Genomic DNA, 18,481 nt, shown 5'->3' on the forward strand with positions numbered 1-18,481 from the left:
AACATCCACGATGCCCTCTCCACCTGCAACGGTAGGGGAAGGAGGTTTCTTTCTGCTGGGTGCCGGGGCACGTGGGTATTAGGGGAAACGAACTGGCGGATGTGGCTGCCAAAGGTGCATGTTCCCTCCCTCACGTTCTTGAATGTGCCGTCCCCCTCCATGCTGTTACCTCCCTTTTGCGTTTTCGTGTTATGTGTCAATGGGAAGAGGAGTGGCTGGCAGTCGGTGAAAATAAGCTGCGTCTGGTCAAGGCCACCACGCGGCCATGGCGTACGTCCTACCAGTCATGCAGGCGGGATGAGGTTCTCCTCACTCGCCTCCGCATCGGGCACAGTCCCTTAACGCACGGTTTTTTACTCCGGCGGGAGGACCCCCCAATCTGCAGTGCTTGTGGCGTCCAGATTGCGGTCCGCCACATTTTACTTGACTGTCCTTTATTCTCTGACCAGAGGGCGGTGGTTTCCTTGCCACCGGATTTGCCCTCTATTTTGCAAGACGACGCAACGACTGTGGTTGGGGTCTTACGGTTTTGTGTCCTGTCCAATTTGTTGCCTCGGATTTTAGGGAGAGGATTTTAATGTGCTGCTGGGTGACTGGCTCACCCGGGCTTTGGGTGGGAGGTCCGCCAGTCACGATTGCCTACTTGTTTCACTTCGATTTCAGTTCTCTTTTCCTTGTGTTTCCTTTCCTCTTTTAGTGCGTTTCTTCTCCTCTTGTTTTGCCTCTGTATGTGAGGATTTGGAACAGCGTCAGGTCTGTGTCTTTTAGCCGTTCTCCTTGTTCGGTGTCCGTCTTCGTCCCTTCACTGCATGTGTTCCTGTTTCTATGCGTTTGGGCGCTGATGACCACGCTGTTTAGCGCCCGAAAACCTCAAACCACACACACACACTCTATGCTGATGGACGTCGTTATGAATCACGTAGACTGAATTTGTGTATTGGAATGAGATTCGAACACGGATACGGGTCTTCTGCAAAGGCGGTCATGGCTCTTGGCAAGAGACTCTTCACCCTCCCCGCTCCTCCCACTCCCGTACACAGGTCCCAGCCGTATAACAGATTCAGTTACATATCGCTAACCTGCTACTTACATAACTCTGCGTAGGATTTTCAATATACATTGTTAGACTTCAATTTCTGGGAGAAAGAATGAAGGTGTTAGCGTAGACTGAAGCCGTGGTTTCATACGGTAGTGGATCTTCCATTCAATGGCAGATTACTATACCAGCTAAATATCAATGTCGCTTTGGACAAGAATTCAGTTCACGAACTTTTATAGTCATTATGCTCTAATGAAACTCATCATATTCAACAGTCACATAGAAAGAAAACTATCCATGAATAATTATGGGATGTTGACCATAAATGGGATTTAAAAGGTCAGTTTTTATAGTTGAAAGAATGATTGAGATATTAACTACAACAGAAAATATTCCATACAAATATTACATATTAATGTTGTAAATAAGATCTATTTTTTACCAATAAATTACTGACATGCACGTGAGTATAATTAATCTTCACTGAAATGCGTCTGGAAAAAATAAATCCTTCATCCGTCATCAAGAACTTTCGGTGGCTGCCTCTCTAGGGTAAGTGAGAGTAATATATTCTACTCGACGACGTGCAGTGAAATGAAAGACACGTATATCAGAGAGGTTCAAATGGTTCAAATGGCTCTGAGCACTAAGGGACTTAACATCTATGGTCATCAGTCCCCTAGAACTTAGAACTACTTAAACCTAACTAACCTAAGGACATCACACAACACCCAGTCATCACGACCGACCTCAGGCAAGTTCAGTTAGGATCCAGGAGGAACATACCAACACGTGAGGCAGTTCTCAGGCGACGACCTCGAAGGTAAATTCAAGGAAGGTAAATCTAACTTTACAGCTGTTGTGGAATTAGAAAAAAACGTACTGTTAGTTCAAATGTTCAAATGTGTGTGAAATCTTATGGGACATAACTGCTAAGGTCATCTGTCCCTAAGCTTACACACTACTTATCCTAACTTATCCTAAGGACAAACACACACACCCATGCCCGAGAGAGGACTCCAACCTCCGCCGCGACCAGACGCACAGTCCATGACTCTAGCGCCCTAGACCGCTCGGCTAATCCCGCGCGGTCACATTGGTGGTGTTGACAGTAATATACTCTTGGAAATACTGAGGACAGCAGCGAAAGCTTAATCGCAACTTGTAGAAAATTGGGACTGCAGTTATAGGAGTCGAAGGACACGAACGGAAAGCAACCTCTCTGCGATGCCTTTCGTATGTACATTTAGCGAGCAGAAAAGGAGGCCAAGGAGCAACTAGGAAAGACAATTAAAGTTCATAGAGAAACGACTCTCATAAAAGATGTACTAAATTTTATTTGTTCACAATGTTGTGATGTGATTATCATTCTGTACGTGAGTTATGTCGTGGAAGATAAGTTAATGTTAATCGGGATAGAGTTAAATTTAAATTTAATTGACAAACTGCGTATACCAAAAACCAGCAATGATTATATCTAAATCTTATTCATTATTTAAAACAAAGGAAACTGAGCGTTGTATTTTTTATCTGATGTTCACTACTTCTAGTGTATTTGCTGTGTGTACTTTGTAAATATTACTGAATAACGAATTAACTTCTTACAAATGTGTCTGCAGTAATTTGTAGAGTCTTTTGGAACCACATATTTCAGTCTGGTTTAACAGTTTTAAAGTTTCAGATCTGTGTATCAGGATTATGCACGCATTACTTGGAGGCAAAATAGCCGATAGCTTTCCTGATCGGTTTATTTTACCATTACATAAGTATAAAGTCGAACTTTTGTTTTAATTTTCTACAAAGTCCGATATCATACTTTCTGCCATTGTATGCATAGAAGTCAACAAATTTATTTTCACGGTCATTATTTTCAAACAGTGACGATGTACAATAGCCACCAGGGCCTGATGCATCCGAGATCACCAAAATCGCGATGGCAGAAATAACATACTGAAGCTGATGAGAGTTAAGCAAATAATACTTTATTTTGTGATATCTGTAAACTTGTTACTGCAAAGTGCCAACATAGTTGTAACGTGTCTGTCCCGAGGCAAACCTTCCGTAACTGCACTTCATGCATATTGGTAACAACTAAATATTTTTCCAAATTTTATTCTGCCATTATTCTGCAATTTGACAATGACATTGTAATTCTGTCAGAGACGACAAATGAGTTGCGAGAGCAATCAAACGGAATTGATAGTGACTCGAAAAGAGGTTATAAGATGGTAGTCAACAAAAGAAAAGAGAATTGAAAGTAGTAGTTTAGTTTTACAGCAAATTAACTCACGAGGGTCTAAATAGGAAGCGTATGACATTCAGGCTTCAATTTTCAAAACACATGTTTTTAAAATATGTAATATTTTAACATCAGAGGATCCATATCCCCCACCTTCGCAATTAAAACAGGCATACGAGAAGAAGACGCTCTTTCGTGTGTCCTCTTCGACCTTGCATTTGAGAAAGTGGTTTGGCAGAGTAATTTACATCTATACAATAGTCTCCTATTCGAACACAGTGAAGTAAAACTCCTGGCTTATGCAGATGGTATAGTGTTGCTGAGTGAAACTGAAGAAGAACTGATAGTCAGGTACAGATCTCTCAGGCACAGTGCCAGCAAACTGGGGCTTTTGATTAACCAAGAGAAAACAGAATACATGGAATTACGGCGAGTCATAAACCCAAATCCCCACTTTGAAATCGACCAACATTCTGAATTTAGAAAAGTTCTTCAGATTAAATATCTTGGATCACGTTTCAACAGTAACAATATTACAACAATGGATATAAACGAAAGAATAGCCTCAGGGTCCAGATGTCTGTACTCACTAAACAACTCATACAGAAGTAAAGCTTTGTCAAACACCATAAAGATGAAGATATACATCACTATCATCTGCCCCATAGTACTGTACGGTTCAGAAAGAAGGACGCTTACAAAGAATGGAAGAGAAAAACTGAATGTTTTCAAAAGAAACGTAACAAGAAAAATCTTGGAACCTGTGTTGGAGAGTGACATGTGGAGAATTCGAAAGAACAATGAAATTTATGTGAATGAAGCAACACACTATCATCCAGAAATTAAAAATTAGGAGACTGCATTGGGCTGGACATGTATCTAGAATGGAAAACAACAGAATCACCAAGAAAGCATTTGAAATTTGAAGGAACTCTCCCGGCAACAAGACCTTTGGGCCGACCTCGTACAAGGTGGAAAGATGATATAGAGAAGGACGTCGCAGTATTAGGAATTTCCGCAGGGTGGAGAGAGACTGCAAGAGATAGAAGGCGATGAGAGCAGATCGTTGATTCAGCGCGTGGTCTACATGGCCTGTGATCGCCGAGAAGAAGAAGAAGAATATCAGACATAAATTTAACTGCTAGGAAGTGTTTTCTTACCGTATGTGTATGGAATGTAGTGTTGTACAGAATAAAGACGTCGACAGCATCAGTCAAGAAAAGGATAAGTCCTTTTGAAATATGGTACAACAGAAAGATGTTGTAGATTGGTAGAACGAATAACTAATAAAGAGGTACTGAAGAAACGAATTTTATGTCACAACTTGACAGAAATAAGGGAGTAGTTGATAATAAATTTTAAAAGGCATCAAATAATAACAGTACATTCAGTAATGGACGGAATGTTGGTAGTAAAACTGCAGAGACATACCAAGACTTGGCTACTGTGAGCATATTGAAGTGGATGTAGTTTGGAGTAGTAGTAAAAAGGTAGAGGCACTTGTAATTACAGACTGGTGTGGAGAACAGCACTCAGCCAGTCTATGGAATAAAGACAACTAGAACATGCATTGATATGCCACGCCATTGTGAATACCTGCTTGATTGCGTATTGTTCTACCTCTTGGGCGCTTTACAGCAGCGACTCTGGGTGGTATAAATTCGGTGAAACCGTGATAGGTTTCCAAATGTATGTGACACAAAATTTTTACACAAACAGGCCATCCAGTTCTCGTATGTTATGGCCCAGTGAATTTGTAGACGTGGAGCAGGCATCAAATATCGTTGGAGATAAGTTCCATTGCGATTAGATTAGGCAAATTTTGTGTGCAAGACGTCAAAGTACGTTCACCATAATGCACCGCAAATGACTGTAGAACGATTATTGGTAGCGACACGGTCAGTTATGCTGCTGAAAGATGTCACTGCCACCGGGGAGGAGGTCGAGTTGCATGCAGTCTACAGCCATCATTCGGCCTCGATTACTACTACAGGTACAGATGGAAGCCCAGGTGATTGTTTTTATTAACAAAATACTAACCACACCACCCTGCGTCCGTCGCCAGTAAACGTTTGGTGCCTATTTATGACCGTTAACCTATTGTAACAAGACATACACTCCTGGAAATTGAAATAAGAACACCGTGAATTCATTGTCCCAGGAAGGGGAAATTTTATTGACACATTCCTGGGGTCAGATACATCACATGATCACACTGACAGAACCACAGGCACATAGACACAGGCAACAGAGCATGCACAATGTCGGCACTAGTACAGTGTATATCCACCTTTCGCAGCAATGCAGGCTGCTATTCTCCCATGGAGACGATCGTAGAGATGCTGGATGTAGTCCTGTGGAACGGCTTGCCATCCCATTTCCACCTGGCGCCTCAGTTGGACCAGCGTTCGTGCTGGACGTGCAGACCGCGTGAGACGACGCTTCATCCAGTCCCAAACATGCTCAATGGGGGACAGATCCGGAGATCTTGCTGGCCAGGGTAGTTGACTTACACCTTCTAGAGCACGTTGGGTGGCACGGGATACATGCGGACGTGCATTGTCCTGTTGGAACAGCAAGTTCCCTTGCCGGTCTAGGAATGGTAGAACGATGGGTTCGATGACGGTTTGGATGTACCGTGCACTATTCAGTGTCCCCTCGACGATCACCAGTGGTGTACGGCCAGTGTAGGAGATCGCTCCCCACACCATGATGCCGGGTGTTGGCCCTGTGTGCCTCGGTCGTATGCAGTCCTGATTGTGGCGCTCACCTGCACGGCGCCAAACACGCATACGACCATCATTGGCACCGAGGCAGAAGCGACTCTCATCGCTGAAGACGACACGTCTCCATTCGTCCCTCCATTCACGCCTGTCGCGACACCACTGGAGGCGGGCTGCACGATGTTGGGGCGTGAGCGGAAGACGGCCTAACGGTGTGCGGGACCGTAGCCCAGCTTCATGGAGACGGTTGCGAATGGTCCTCGCCGATACCCCAGGAGCAACAGTGTCCCTAATTTGCTGGGAAGTGGCGGTGCGGTCCCCTACGGCACTGCGTAGGATCCTACGGTCTTGGCGTGCATCCGTGCGTCGCTGCGGTCCGGTCGCAGGTCGACGGGCACGTGCACCTTCCGCCGACCACTGGCGACAACATCGATGTACTGTGGAGACCTCACGCCCCACGTGTTGAGCAATTCGGCGGTATGTCCACCCGGCCTCCCGCATGCCCACTATACGCCCTCGCTCAAAGTCCGTCAACTGCACATACGGTTCACGTCCACGCTGTCGCGGCATGCTACCAGTGTTAAAGACTGCGATGGAGCTCCGTATGCCACGGCAAACTGGCTGACACTGACGGCGACGGTGCACAAATGCTGCGCAGCTAGCGCCATTCGACGGCCAACACCGCGGTTCCTGGTGTGTCCGCTGTGCCGTGCGTGTGATCATTGCTTGTACAGCCCTCTCGCAGTGTCCGGAGCAAGTATGGTGGGTCTGACACACCGGTGTCAATGTGTTCTTTTTTCCATTTCCAGGAGTGTATAATTTATCTGACGTTTCCATTCATCAACGATCCAATCCCAATTACCCCGTGCCCACTGCAGTCTCACTTGACAATGTTCTTGGATCAACTAGAGAAAACGAAGAGGTCATCTACTGCTGATCCCCATGTTCAACAATGTAAGCTGAACTGTGTGCATGAGCATCGTTCCTGCACCAGCACTCTGTTGTCAGATCTACCACAGATCGCCGCCAATCCTGTTTTCAGCGATGGCAAACTTCCAAATTCCACGAGACGTAGAGGCCCGAACCCTTGTCGCCTACTCGTTGTTTCACCATCGTCCAACCACGTTCCGTTGATGCTCACCACAATAGCATGCGAACTGTGGTATCGATAGTTCCGATGCCACAGCGTAGGTTGGCACTACGAGAGCGGAAGATCATCGCCGACCACAACGCCCTCTAGCCGACGCTGTACAGCTCTACGAGCGCCGCTCCAAAAATGGCTCTGAGCAATATGGGACTTCACATCTGAAGTCATCAGTCCCCTTGAACTCAGAACTACTTAAACCTAACTGACCTAAGGGCGTTACACACATCCATGCCCCAGACAGGATTCGAACCTGCGACCGTAACGGTCACGCGGTTCCAGACTGAAGCGCCTAGAACCGCTCGGCCACATTGGCCGGCCAGCGTCGCTCCACTTTCGCCCAGTTCATGAAGAGCGGACGGCCGAGAACCATCGCTTTAGCTTATCGTGCAATTCAGACTTTCATATCTGGACATTGGCTGCACACCTACGTGCTCATCACCGAAAGTTATGTAATATATTTGCATATGTTTATACTATAGTAAAACCACTTTTACTTTACTTGCTGTACCGAAAGCCTTACCTCACCTGCTCCTACTCGCTTCCTTTCAATCGGCCTCTTTGTCACATTTCAGGAGCAGATACTAAACGAACAGCCAGTAGCATTCCATACCCTAAATGCTTGTTTCCAGGTGCGGGCCATACCCAACTGCTCTTTGTCAAAGTCGTTCATGTCAATGGATTTTCCAACCCGCTTCCATCATCTCCGCTAGAACGGTACCCCAGTCGTCTCTGCTTCTGTTGTAGACACTTCCAGAGATTGTTCCGGATAACCTGAAGAATTTTTTTATACTCAGAGGTGAAAAGGTCATGGAATACCTATTAATATCATATCGAACATACTTCTGCCAGGCGTAGTGCCACAACTCGAATTGCCATGGACTGAACAAGTAATTGAAAGTCCCCTGCAGAAATACTGAGCCATGCTGCATCTATAGCCGATCATAATTGCAAAACTGTTGCCGGTGGAGGATTTTTTTGCACGAACTGGAATCTCTATTACGTCCGATAACTGTTCTGTAGGACACATATCGGGCGATCTGGTTAGCCAAATGACTCTCTTGAATTGTCCAGAATATTCTTCAAACCAATCGCGAACAATTGAGTTTCGGTGACATGGAGCACTGTCATCGATATTCTGGAATATGAGGTCAATGAATGGCTGCAAATGGTCTCCAAGTTGTTGTTGTGGTCTTCAGTCCTGAGACTGGTTTGATGCAGCTCTCCATGCTACTCTATCCTGTGCAAGCTTCTTCATCTCCCAGTACCTACTGCAACCTACATCCTTCTGAATCTGCTTAGTGTATTCATCTCTTGGTCTCCCCCTACGATTTTTACCCTCCACGCTGCCCTCCAATACTAAATTGGTGATCCCTTGATGCCTCAGAACATGTCCTACCAACCGATCCCTTCTTCTGGTCAAGTTGCGCCAGAAACTTCTCTTCTCCCCAATCCTATTCAATACTTCCTCATTAGTTATGTGATCTACCCATCTAATCTTCAGCATTCTTCTGTAGCACCACATTTCGAATGCTTCTATTCTCTTCTTGTCCAAACTATTTACCGTCCATGTTTCTCTTCCATACATGGCTACATTCCATACAAATACTTTCAGAAATGAATTCCTGACACTTACATCTATACTCGATGTTAACAAATTTCTCTTCTTCAGAAACGCTTTCCTTGCCATTGGCAGTCTACATTTTATATCCTCTCTACTTCGACCATCATCAGTTATTTTGCTCCCCAAATAGCAAAACTCCTTTACTACGTTAAGTGTCTCATTTCTTAATCTAGTTCCCTCAGCATCACCCTACTTAATTCGACTACATTCCATTATTCTCGTTTTGTTTTTGTTGATGTTCATCTTATATCCTCCCTTCAAGACACCATCCATTCCGTTCAACTGCTCTTCCAAGTCCTTTGCTGTGTCTGACAGAATTACAGTGTCTTCGGCGAACCTCAAAGTTTTTATTTCTTCTCCATGGATTTCAATACCTACCCCCAATTTTTCTTTTGTTTCCTTTACTGCTTGCTCAATATACAGATTGAATAACACCGGGGAGAGGCTACAACCCTGTCTCACTCCCTTCCCAACCACTGCTTCCCTTTCATGTCCCTCGACTCTTATAACTGCCATCTGGTTTCTGTACAAATTGTAAATAGCCTTTCGCTCCCTGTATTTTACCCCTGCCACATTTAGAATTTGAAAGAGAGTATTCCAGTCAACATTGTCAAAAGCTTTCGCTAAGTCTACAAATGCTAGAAACGTAGGTTTGCCTTTCCTTAATCTTTCTTCTAAGATAAGTCGTAAGGTCAGTATTGCCTCACGTGTTCCAGTATTTCTACGGAATCCAAACTGATCTTCCCCGAGGTCGGCTTCTACTAGTTTTTCCATTCGTCTGTAAAGAATTCGTGTTATTATTTTGCAGCTGTGGCTTATTAAACTGATTGTTCGGTAATTTTCACATCTGTCAACACCTGCTTTCTTTGGGATTGGAATTATTATATTCTTCTTGAAGTCTGAGGGTATTTCGCCTGTTTCATACATCTTGCTCACCAGATGGTAGAGTTTTGTTAGGACTGGCTCTCCCAACCGTCAGTAGTTCCAATGGAATGTTGTCTACTCCGGGGGCCTTGTTTCGACTCAGGTCTTTCAGTGCTCTGTCAAACTCTTCACGCAGTATCGTATCTCCCATTTCATCTTCATCTACATCCCCTTCCATTTCCATAATATTGTCCTCAAGTGCATCGCCCTTGTATAGACCCTCTATATACTCCTTCCACCTTTCTGCTTTCCCTTCTTTGCTTAGAACTGGGCTTCCATCTGAGCTCTTGATGTTCATACAAGTGGTTCTCTTATCTCCAAAAGTCTCTTTAATTTTCATGTAGGCAGTATCTATCTTACCCCTAGTGAGATACGCCTCTACATCCTTACATTTGTCCTCTAGCCATCCCTTCTTAGCCATTTAGCACTTCCTGACGATCTCATTTTTGAGACGTTTGTGTTATTTTTTGCCTGCTTCATTTACTGCATTTTTATATTTTCTCCTTTCATCAATTAAATTCAATATTTCTTCTGTTACCCAAGGATTTCTGCTAGCCCTTGTCTTTTTACGTACCTGATCCTCTGCTGCCTTCACTACTTCATCCCTCAAAGCTACCCATTCTTCTTCTACTGTATATCTTTCCCCCAATCCTGTCAATTATTCCCTTATGCTCTCCCTGAAACTCTGTACAACCTCTGGTTCTTTCAGTTTATCCAGGTCCCATCTCCTTAAGTTCCCACCTTTTTGCAGTTTCTTCAGTTTTAATCTACAGTTCATAACCAATAGATTGTGGTCAGAGTCCACATCTGCCCTTGGAAATGTCTTATAATTTAAAACCTGGTTCCTAAATCTCTGTCTTACCATTATATAATCTATCTGATACCTTTTAGTGTCTCCAGGGTTCTTCCATGTATTCAACCTTGTATCATGATTCTTAAACCAAGTGTTATCTATGATTAAGTTGTGCTCTGTGCAAAATTCTACCAGGTGGCTTCCTCTTTCATTTCTTAGCCCCAATCCATATTCACCTACTACGTTTTCTTCTCTCCCTTTTCCTACACTCGAATTCCAGTCACCAATGACTATTAAATTTTCGTCTCTCTTCACTACCTGAATAACTTCTTTTATTTCATCATACATTTCTTCAATTTCTTCGTCATCTGCAGAGCTAGTTGGCATATAAACTTGTACTATTGTAGTAGGTGTGGGCTTCGTTTCTATCTTGGCCACAATAATGCGTTCACTATGCTGTTTGTAGTAGCTTAGCCACACTCCTATTTTCCTATTCATTATTAAACCTACTCCTGCATTACCCCTATTTGACTTTGTGTTTATAACCCTGTAGTCACCTGACCAGAAGTCTTGTTCCTCCTGCCACCGAACTTCACTAATTGCCACTATATCTAACTTTAATCTATCCATTTCCATTTTTAAATTTTCTAACCTACCTGCCCGATTAAGGGATCTGACATTCCACGCTCCGATCCGTAGAACGCCAGTTTTCTTTCTGCTGATAACGACATCCTTATCAGTAGTCCCCGCCCGGAGATCCGAATGGGGGACTATTTTACCTCCGGAATATTTTACCCAAGAGGACGCCATCATCATTTAATCATAAAGTAAAGCTGCATGCCCTCGGGAAAAAGTACGGCCGTAGTTTCCCCTTACTTTCAGCCGTTCACAGTACCAGCACAGCTAGGCCGTTTTGGTTATTGTTACAAGGCCAGATCAATCAATCATCCAGACTGTTGCCCTTGCAACTATTGAAAAGGCTGCTGCCCCTCTTCAGGAACCACACGTTTGTCTGGCCTCTCAACAGATACCCCTTCGTTGTGGTTGTACCTACGGTACGGCTATCTGTAACGCTGAGGCACGCAAGCCTCCCCACCAACGGCAAGGTTCATCGTTCAGGGGGGTGGGGGTCTCCAAGTAGACGAACAGAAACATTTCCTGTCAATGGACGGTTGACTTGGGCTAGAGGACCAAGTCTGTTCCATATAAACACAGGCCACACCATGATGGAACCACAACCAGCTTGCATAGTGCCTAAAACCGTTCAAATGGCTCTAATCACTATGGGACTTAACATCTGAGGTCATCAGTCCCCTTGAACTCAGAACTACGTAAACCTAACTAACCTAAGGACATCACACCCATCCATGTCCGAGGCAGGATTCGAACCTGCGTCCGCAGCAGCAGCGCGGTTCCGGACTGACTTTGTGGAGTCTGCGCCACACTCTAACCCTACCATAAGCTCTTATCAACTGAAATCAGTACTCATCTGGGCAACTGCTTTGTCCATGGTGAGAGGTAATGCCTGGAATTTGGCATTCTCGGCACGCTTTTGACAGTGTGGGTCTTAGAATATTGAATTCCTTAAGGATTTCCGAAGTGGTATGTCCCTTGCATCTAGCTAAAACTCCCATTACGCCTTCAGAGTCTACTAATTTCCTTTGTGAAGCCTTAATCACGTCGGAAAACCTTCCACATGAAGCCGGCCGTGGTGGCCGTGCGGTTCTAGGCGCTCCAGTCCGGAGCCGCGCTGCTGCTACGGTCGCAGGTTCGAATCCTGCCTCGGGCATGGATGTGTGTGATGTCCTTAGGTTAGGTAGGTTTAAGTAGTTCTAAGTTCTAGGGGACTGATGACCACAGCAGTTGAGTCCCATAGTGCTCAGAGCCATTTGAACCTTCCACATGAATCACCTGAATACAAATGACAGCTGGAGCAGCAATGCACTGCCCTTTTACACCCTGTGTGCGCGATACTGCCGCTGCCTGTATATCTGCATATCGTTATATCCTATGACATTTGTCACCAAAGTGACAGGACCCATGATCTCCGGCAGCTCATTACAGAATAATAATGAAACTATGATTTATTCGGTTTGTTACCGCAATCGTCCATGTTTTTGTAACAATACCTTCACAACAGTGAAGACGCCTGTCATAGGCAATAACCAAAACGTATAATCTACAACACAAAACTCAGAGAAATGCAACAAACTTCAGATGCAAAAGGACTGTGGTGTGTTGCCATCGGTGTGGGAACAGCGGGAGTAGCGTCGCTGTACCTCTCTCCCATTGCATTTAGCGAACCAGTACATGACTTCCGTATCGGCCAACTCGTCAGCAAACCTATTCATAGTATTGCTGTGTACCACTGTTAATGCACAACTAACACTGCCCGAAAACAAAACTCTAGACAGAAACGATTAGTACTGAATCCATAGTTGAGGCCGATGAGTGAAAGAGGGCCTTAATGTTGTCAAACGCAGGTAACATGAGTGAATGGAAAAAGACACACCGAGCATGCTGTCTAATTACTATAGTCTGCATTATTTTCAGTGCAATGCAGAGCTAACTGGGTCAAGTAACCGAAAAAAGTAATGCAATAAGTATGTAACAAGCCACTGCAGGGTGTGGGTCCCTTGATGCCAAAATACTCAGAAGGTGTCACTGAACAACCTATGTAAGTTTGTAGGTGGAGCTTTGGTTCACGTTTTATACAGGGTGTAACAAAAAGGGATAGCTAACCTTTCAGGATACATTTCTCACACGCAGAAGAATAAAACGTGTTCAGTGGAAATCGGGCAGCAAATGATTTGTTGCCGTCTTAGAGCCCATTTTCTAATCCGCATCATAATCATAATATCCATGGGCAACACACAGAAGCACAACGTACCAGAAGTACACGATACGTTATCTTACATGAAATGTTCAAAATACATCCTTGGTTAAGTTTGTTGAGAATGCAAAGTAAGTAGTAGTTCATATGTTCATCGCCAGTGTTTCTTGTTCCAAGTGAACGAATGTTTCGTTTGCATATGACTCGCTTCATTGCTTGTGTTCACATGCGACTAACTTTATTGCTTTTGTTGATATGTGGAACTAACGAAACTGTTCTACAAACCTCAAGCGTGTAGCACCAGCTGTTTAGTGCTCATCACGGGGTGTGCAAGCATGTAGCAACAACTGTTTGAAATTCAACATGGATTTGCTTTCTTGTAGAGTTCAGTGGAAGTGTAGTCCAGATGCTGAGTTGACAGATGCCCATTTGCTGTACTGATTATGAGACAGTAATGGCAGTGACGCTCAGCGTTTGTATCGGGAGAGATTTCAGTAACGGTAATGCCCCTGCAGAAGCAGTTTGAAGCAATGCATCGTCGCCTTAGAGAGCATGGGGCATTTAAGCTTTCTACTCGCAACTGGCCGAGGCCTAGAAGGGCAATGAAACCTTAATTAGACCAGGAACTTCTTCGTGCAATTGATGACAGCCCTAGTGTGGGTGTAAAACGATTATCTGTTACAAGTAATGCTGACCATATGACTCATTGGAGAGCATTGCATTTCATTTAGGCAAGTGTTTCATAATCTGTTGGCACACTCTCTGCCTGTGCGTTTCAGTGATAGGAACTGAGGCCTAACATGGAAATAAACCGTTTCTGGAGCCATGTCTATATATTTTCTTCTTCTACGTGGGAGGAATGTTTCGTGAATGTCTGGCCATGTCATGTTGTTACACTTTACACACTTTCCTTCGAACATCATTTGCCAGCAGCACCATCATCCAGCATGCAGTCTGCTGGTGGGCAGTGGTTAGATAGTTAGTTCATTAGTCTCATGTTCCATGGATCATTTGCACCATAAATTATGATAAAGTTGAACGAGTCATTTTTCATGCTCACTACAACTTAATTTTTAAATAAGGCTATATGCTGAGCATATATAATCTGTTAAATCTCCAGATTTGAGTAATCCCTATTAACAAACTTTTACGCATTACTGTAATAGAAATTTTTCTCCAGAGTTCAAGGAGCTGCCAAGGGAAAACTTTTTTAGTTTGTTTCCCAATTTCACTTTGCTATCTGTCAGACATTTTATATCCCTGGGTAAGCTATCAAAAAATTTTGTTGCATCATGGTGCACCCCTTTTTGTGCTGAAGGCTACCTTAATGTAGGGTAATGAATGTCATTTTGGTCCTGGTATAGTACTTAAATACGTCATTGTTCCTTTTGAACTGCAGTGGATTATTTACAACACAATTTATTTGGGCATAAGCAGAACGTGAAGCAGTAGACAGAAGAACGAACTCATTAAACAGATGTCTACAAGATAATTGTGGGGAAGCACCGTGTATTGCTTTTACAACAGGGTTTTGAACAATGAAGACTTCCTTTATTGAAGCTGAGTGACCCCAAAACATTATTCCATATGACGTTATTGAATGAAAACATGGAAAATATATCAAGCTAGTGATTTGTACCTCCCAAAGATCTGCAATGATTTTAAGTCCATATTAGTTTAATGGCTGAACTGTTTTAGGAATTCTAAAATGTACTTCTTCCATGTCAAATTCTCGTCAGTATGAACACCTAAGAGTTTTAAAGTTTACACACTATTTATTATTTCCTCACCATCCGCTGCACTTACCAATGGTGTAGTGCCGCTAGATGTACAGAACTCAATATGGTGTATATTTTTAAAATTGAGGGTGAGACCATTCACAAAAAACCAGTTAATGATACTTTTAAGAACATTTTTTTGCCATTTCTTCTGTTTCTGTATATTGTCTGGCTTGATTACACTACCAGTGTCATCTGCAGAAATAACTAATTCCCCTTGTTGTACAACAGAAGATCTTTTGCTTATATGACGAACAATAGTGGACATAAGATGGAGCCTTGGGAAACACAGTATGTTATTTCTCCCCAGTCAGAATAATGTCGCTGAGCTATATTAGTTAACTTACTAAGTATTACTGTCTGTGTACTTTTGGCTGGATGTGACATTATCCACATCTGTTTATATAGGAGAATATTGTGATTCAAAGGATCAAATGCCTTAGATACATCGCAGAAAATATTAACTGGCGCTGTGTTATTATTTAATGATTGTAAAATGTGGTGACTGAACATATAAATTCCATTATCAGCTGAACAGCCCTTCAGATATTCAAAATGTGAGCTGTTGGGATTATTACTGTTGTTCAGATGAGACGCTGTTCTAGAATACATCTTGTTTTCAAACACTCGGGAAAATGATGTCAGTGGTGAAACAGGCCTGTAGTTCTTGACATCTCCCTTATCACTTTTATGATGGACGGCTTGAGAATCGCATATATCCGTCTTTCTGAAAAAATGCCTTGCCTTTGTGACACTTTACGTATTTCAGATAGGCTAAGGCTTGCGTGTGGGAACAAGTTCTATGGTCGACTAGTGTATATCAACGAGGCGTGTTTTTGAAGTAAGTACCATTTTACCATACCACGGCCGCAGCGCTGCGGTCGGTGTTCTGCGCATGCGCACTGGGTACGTACATCAGTTGTCTACTCACTGACGCCATTACAGTCTGATTCTTCCTTGTTTACGTTGTGTACTAAGTGTTTAAGATGTCTACGATAATAGTGAGTCCCACCGACTGTGAAGTACGGGCTGTTATAAGATTTGTTAGTGCTAAAGGCCTAAAAGCGATCGATATTCATCGTGAGATTTGTGCAGTTTACAGAGAAAACATTATGAGTGATGGAATGGTAAGAAAGTGGGTGAGAGGATTTAAAGATGGCCGCCCAAATGTGCATAATGAACAATGGAGTGGTCGTCCTTCGGTCGTTAAGGAAAGTTTGGTGCAGGAAGTGGACAATAAGGTGAGAGAATTCAAATGCCTTACGATTTCCTCCTTGTGGGCTGACTTTCCTAATGTTGTTCGTAGTGTTTTGTGTGGCATTGTCACCGAGCACTTGAATAACCGAAAACTGTGCGCATGTTGGGTACCGAAAATGTTGACGGATGTGCACAAAACCAAACATTTAGACAGTACACTGACTTTCCTTGAGTGGTACGACAACGACGGTGATGATTTCTTAAGCCAAATTGTTGGTTCAAATGGCTCTGAACACTGTGGGACTCAACATCTGAAGTCATCAGTCCCCTAGAACTTAGAAGTGCTTAAACCTAACTAACCTAAGGATACCACAAACATCTATGCCCGAGGCAGGATTAGAACCTGCGACCGTAGTGGTCGCGCGGTTCCAGACTGAAGCGCTTAGAACCGCTCGGCCACCCCAGCTGGTGCCAAATTATTACGGGTGATGAAACATGGGTGGCCTACATCACACCTGAAACAAAGCAACAGTTCATGGAATGGCGACATTCTGATTCACCCAGAAAAGTGAAGTATAGGCAAACAATTTCTGCCCGGAAAGTCGTGTGCACAGTTTTTTGGGACAGAAAAGGAGTATAGTTTGTGGAAGTTCTGCCTCGTAATGAGACAATCACTGCAGCAGCTTTCTGTAAGACATTGCACAATCTGCGCCGTTCACTTCAGAACAAAAGACGTGGCAAGTTGAGCAAGGACATCGTTTTGATGCAAGACAATGCCCGTCCGCACTTGGCGAATCAGACCAAAGATCTCGTCACATCTTTTCTATGGGAAACTGTAGGTCATCCTCCGTACAGCCCCGATCTTGCGCCCAGTGACTACCATCTGTTCTTGCACTTGAAGAAACACCTTGGCGGTCAGCGTCTTCAAGACGATGACGAAATTAAAACAGTGGTGATGCAGTGGTTAACAAGTCAGGCGGCAGACTTCTATGAGGAGGGTATTCAAAAGCTGGTACCACGTTATGACAAGTGCCTCAGTATTGATGGAAATTATGTAGAAAAGTAGATTAAGGTACAGGCTTTCATGTAAAAGTAAAATAATTGAGGTATCTTGGCACGTCTTTTTTTAATTTCAAAACGGTACTTACTTAAAAAACACGCCTCGTAGCAGTGAGTTTGAGGCCCCTTCAATACTGGTGATGTTTCAGGTTGCCTGGAGTTAGACAAAAGACGACACTGCTTTATACAGGTGTAGCTCACCGAGCACCCAGTTGGACGTCCTCCTGGCAGAGTAGAGTGCGAGTGTGGCGAGCACCACGGAGGCCCAGACGGCGGCCCAGAGGAGGGGCGAGAAGGGCAGCACGGGCACCTGCCAGCCGGGACGCGTGCGCGGCCGTGGAGCCATGCAGGCGATGCCGGCGCGCAGGTAGGGCCGCGTGTAGTCGACGAACAGGTACTCGGGGAACCAGCGGTACACGGCCGCATAAGCGGCGTCTGCCTCGCCCATCGCCACGGCGCCCAGCAAGCCGTTCCCGGAGCCGTTGTCCCATATCGTGCCCCACCTGTCCACTGCGTAGTCATCAACACGCCACGTCGCGTTTTTCTGCGAGCAAACAAAACAAAGATGTAAGTTTCATATAAACTAGTAGTAGGATTAAAACTGAAAAATCACGAGGCGCGTTTTTCAAGTAAGCACCGTTTTGAAATTGAAAAAAGACGTGCTAAGATATCTCAATAATTCCATTTTTACATGATAGCCTGTACTGTAATTGTTGTCTACGTAGTTCAGCGTAGTCAGCGCGTACACAACTTTCCCACTAGAGCGCACCCCGCTAAGCACAACAGCACAGGCGCAGCGCTCGTTCGTCTCCGCACTACGAGATGGCGCTGTCTTAGAGATGGACCAAATTCTGCTTCCGCCGATCCTCGTATTAATATGTAACGCAGCCAATGAGATCGCTGCTAACGTAGAACCTTTTCTTCTCGCGGTTCACACTCGCGCAGTGATACCTGAACGCGCGAGGTATTATAACAAGCGTACAGACCTCCGATTAGTCGGTCTGCATTTGTCTGCACCAGTCTGTACCAGTCTGCATTAGTCTGTACCAGTCTATAGTCAAGTATCAGTCTGCGCCCAATAAGATTACCATATTCCTGTACATAGCCATGAAGAGAAATGTATAGACG

At 44.1% G+C, this 18,481-nt stretch overlaps 1 protein-coding gene across 1 annotated transcript in view; it reads right to left on the reverse strand.

The window, feature by feature from the left end:
• LOC126159721 (glutamate receptor 1-like) overlaps window positions 1-18,481 on the reverse strand; it is a 182,751-nt gene that overhangs the window by 104,148 nt on the left and 60,122 nt on the right. Inside the window, exon 3 of the mRNA XM_049916570.1 lies at window positions 17,555-17,897. Coding sequence (XP_049772527.1) covers window positions 17,555-17,897 — 343 coding nt within the window. The remainder of the gene's footprint in view (window positions 1-17,554; window positions 17,898-18,481) is intronic.

Source organism: Schistocerca cancellata, chromosome 2, assembly GCF_023864275.1.
Source record: "Schistocerca cancellata isolate TAMUIC-IGC-003103 chromosome 2, iqSchCanc2.1, whole genome shotgun sequence".
Taxonomy (NCBI): Eukaryota; Metazoa; Arthropoda; class Insecta; order Orthoptera; family Acrididae; genus Schistocerca; species Schistocerca cancellata.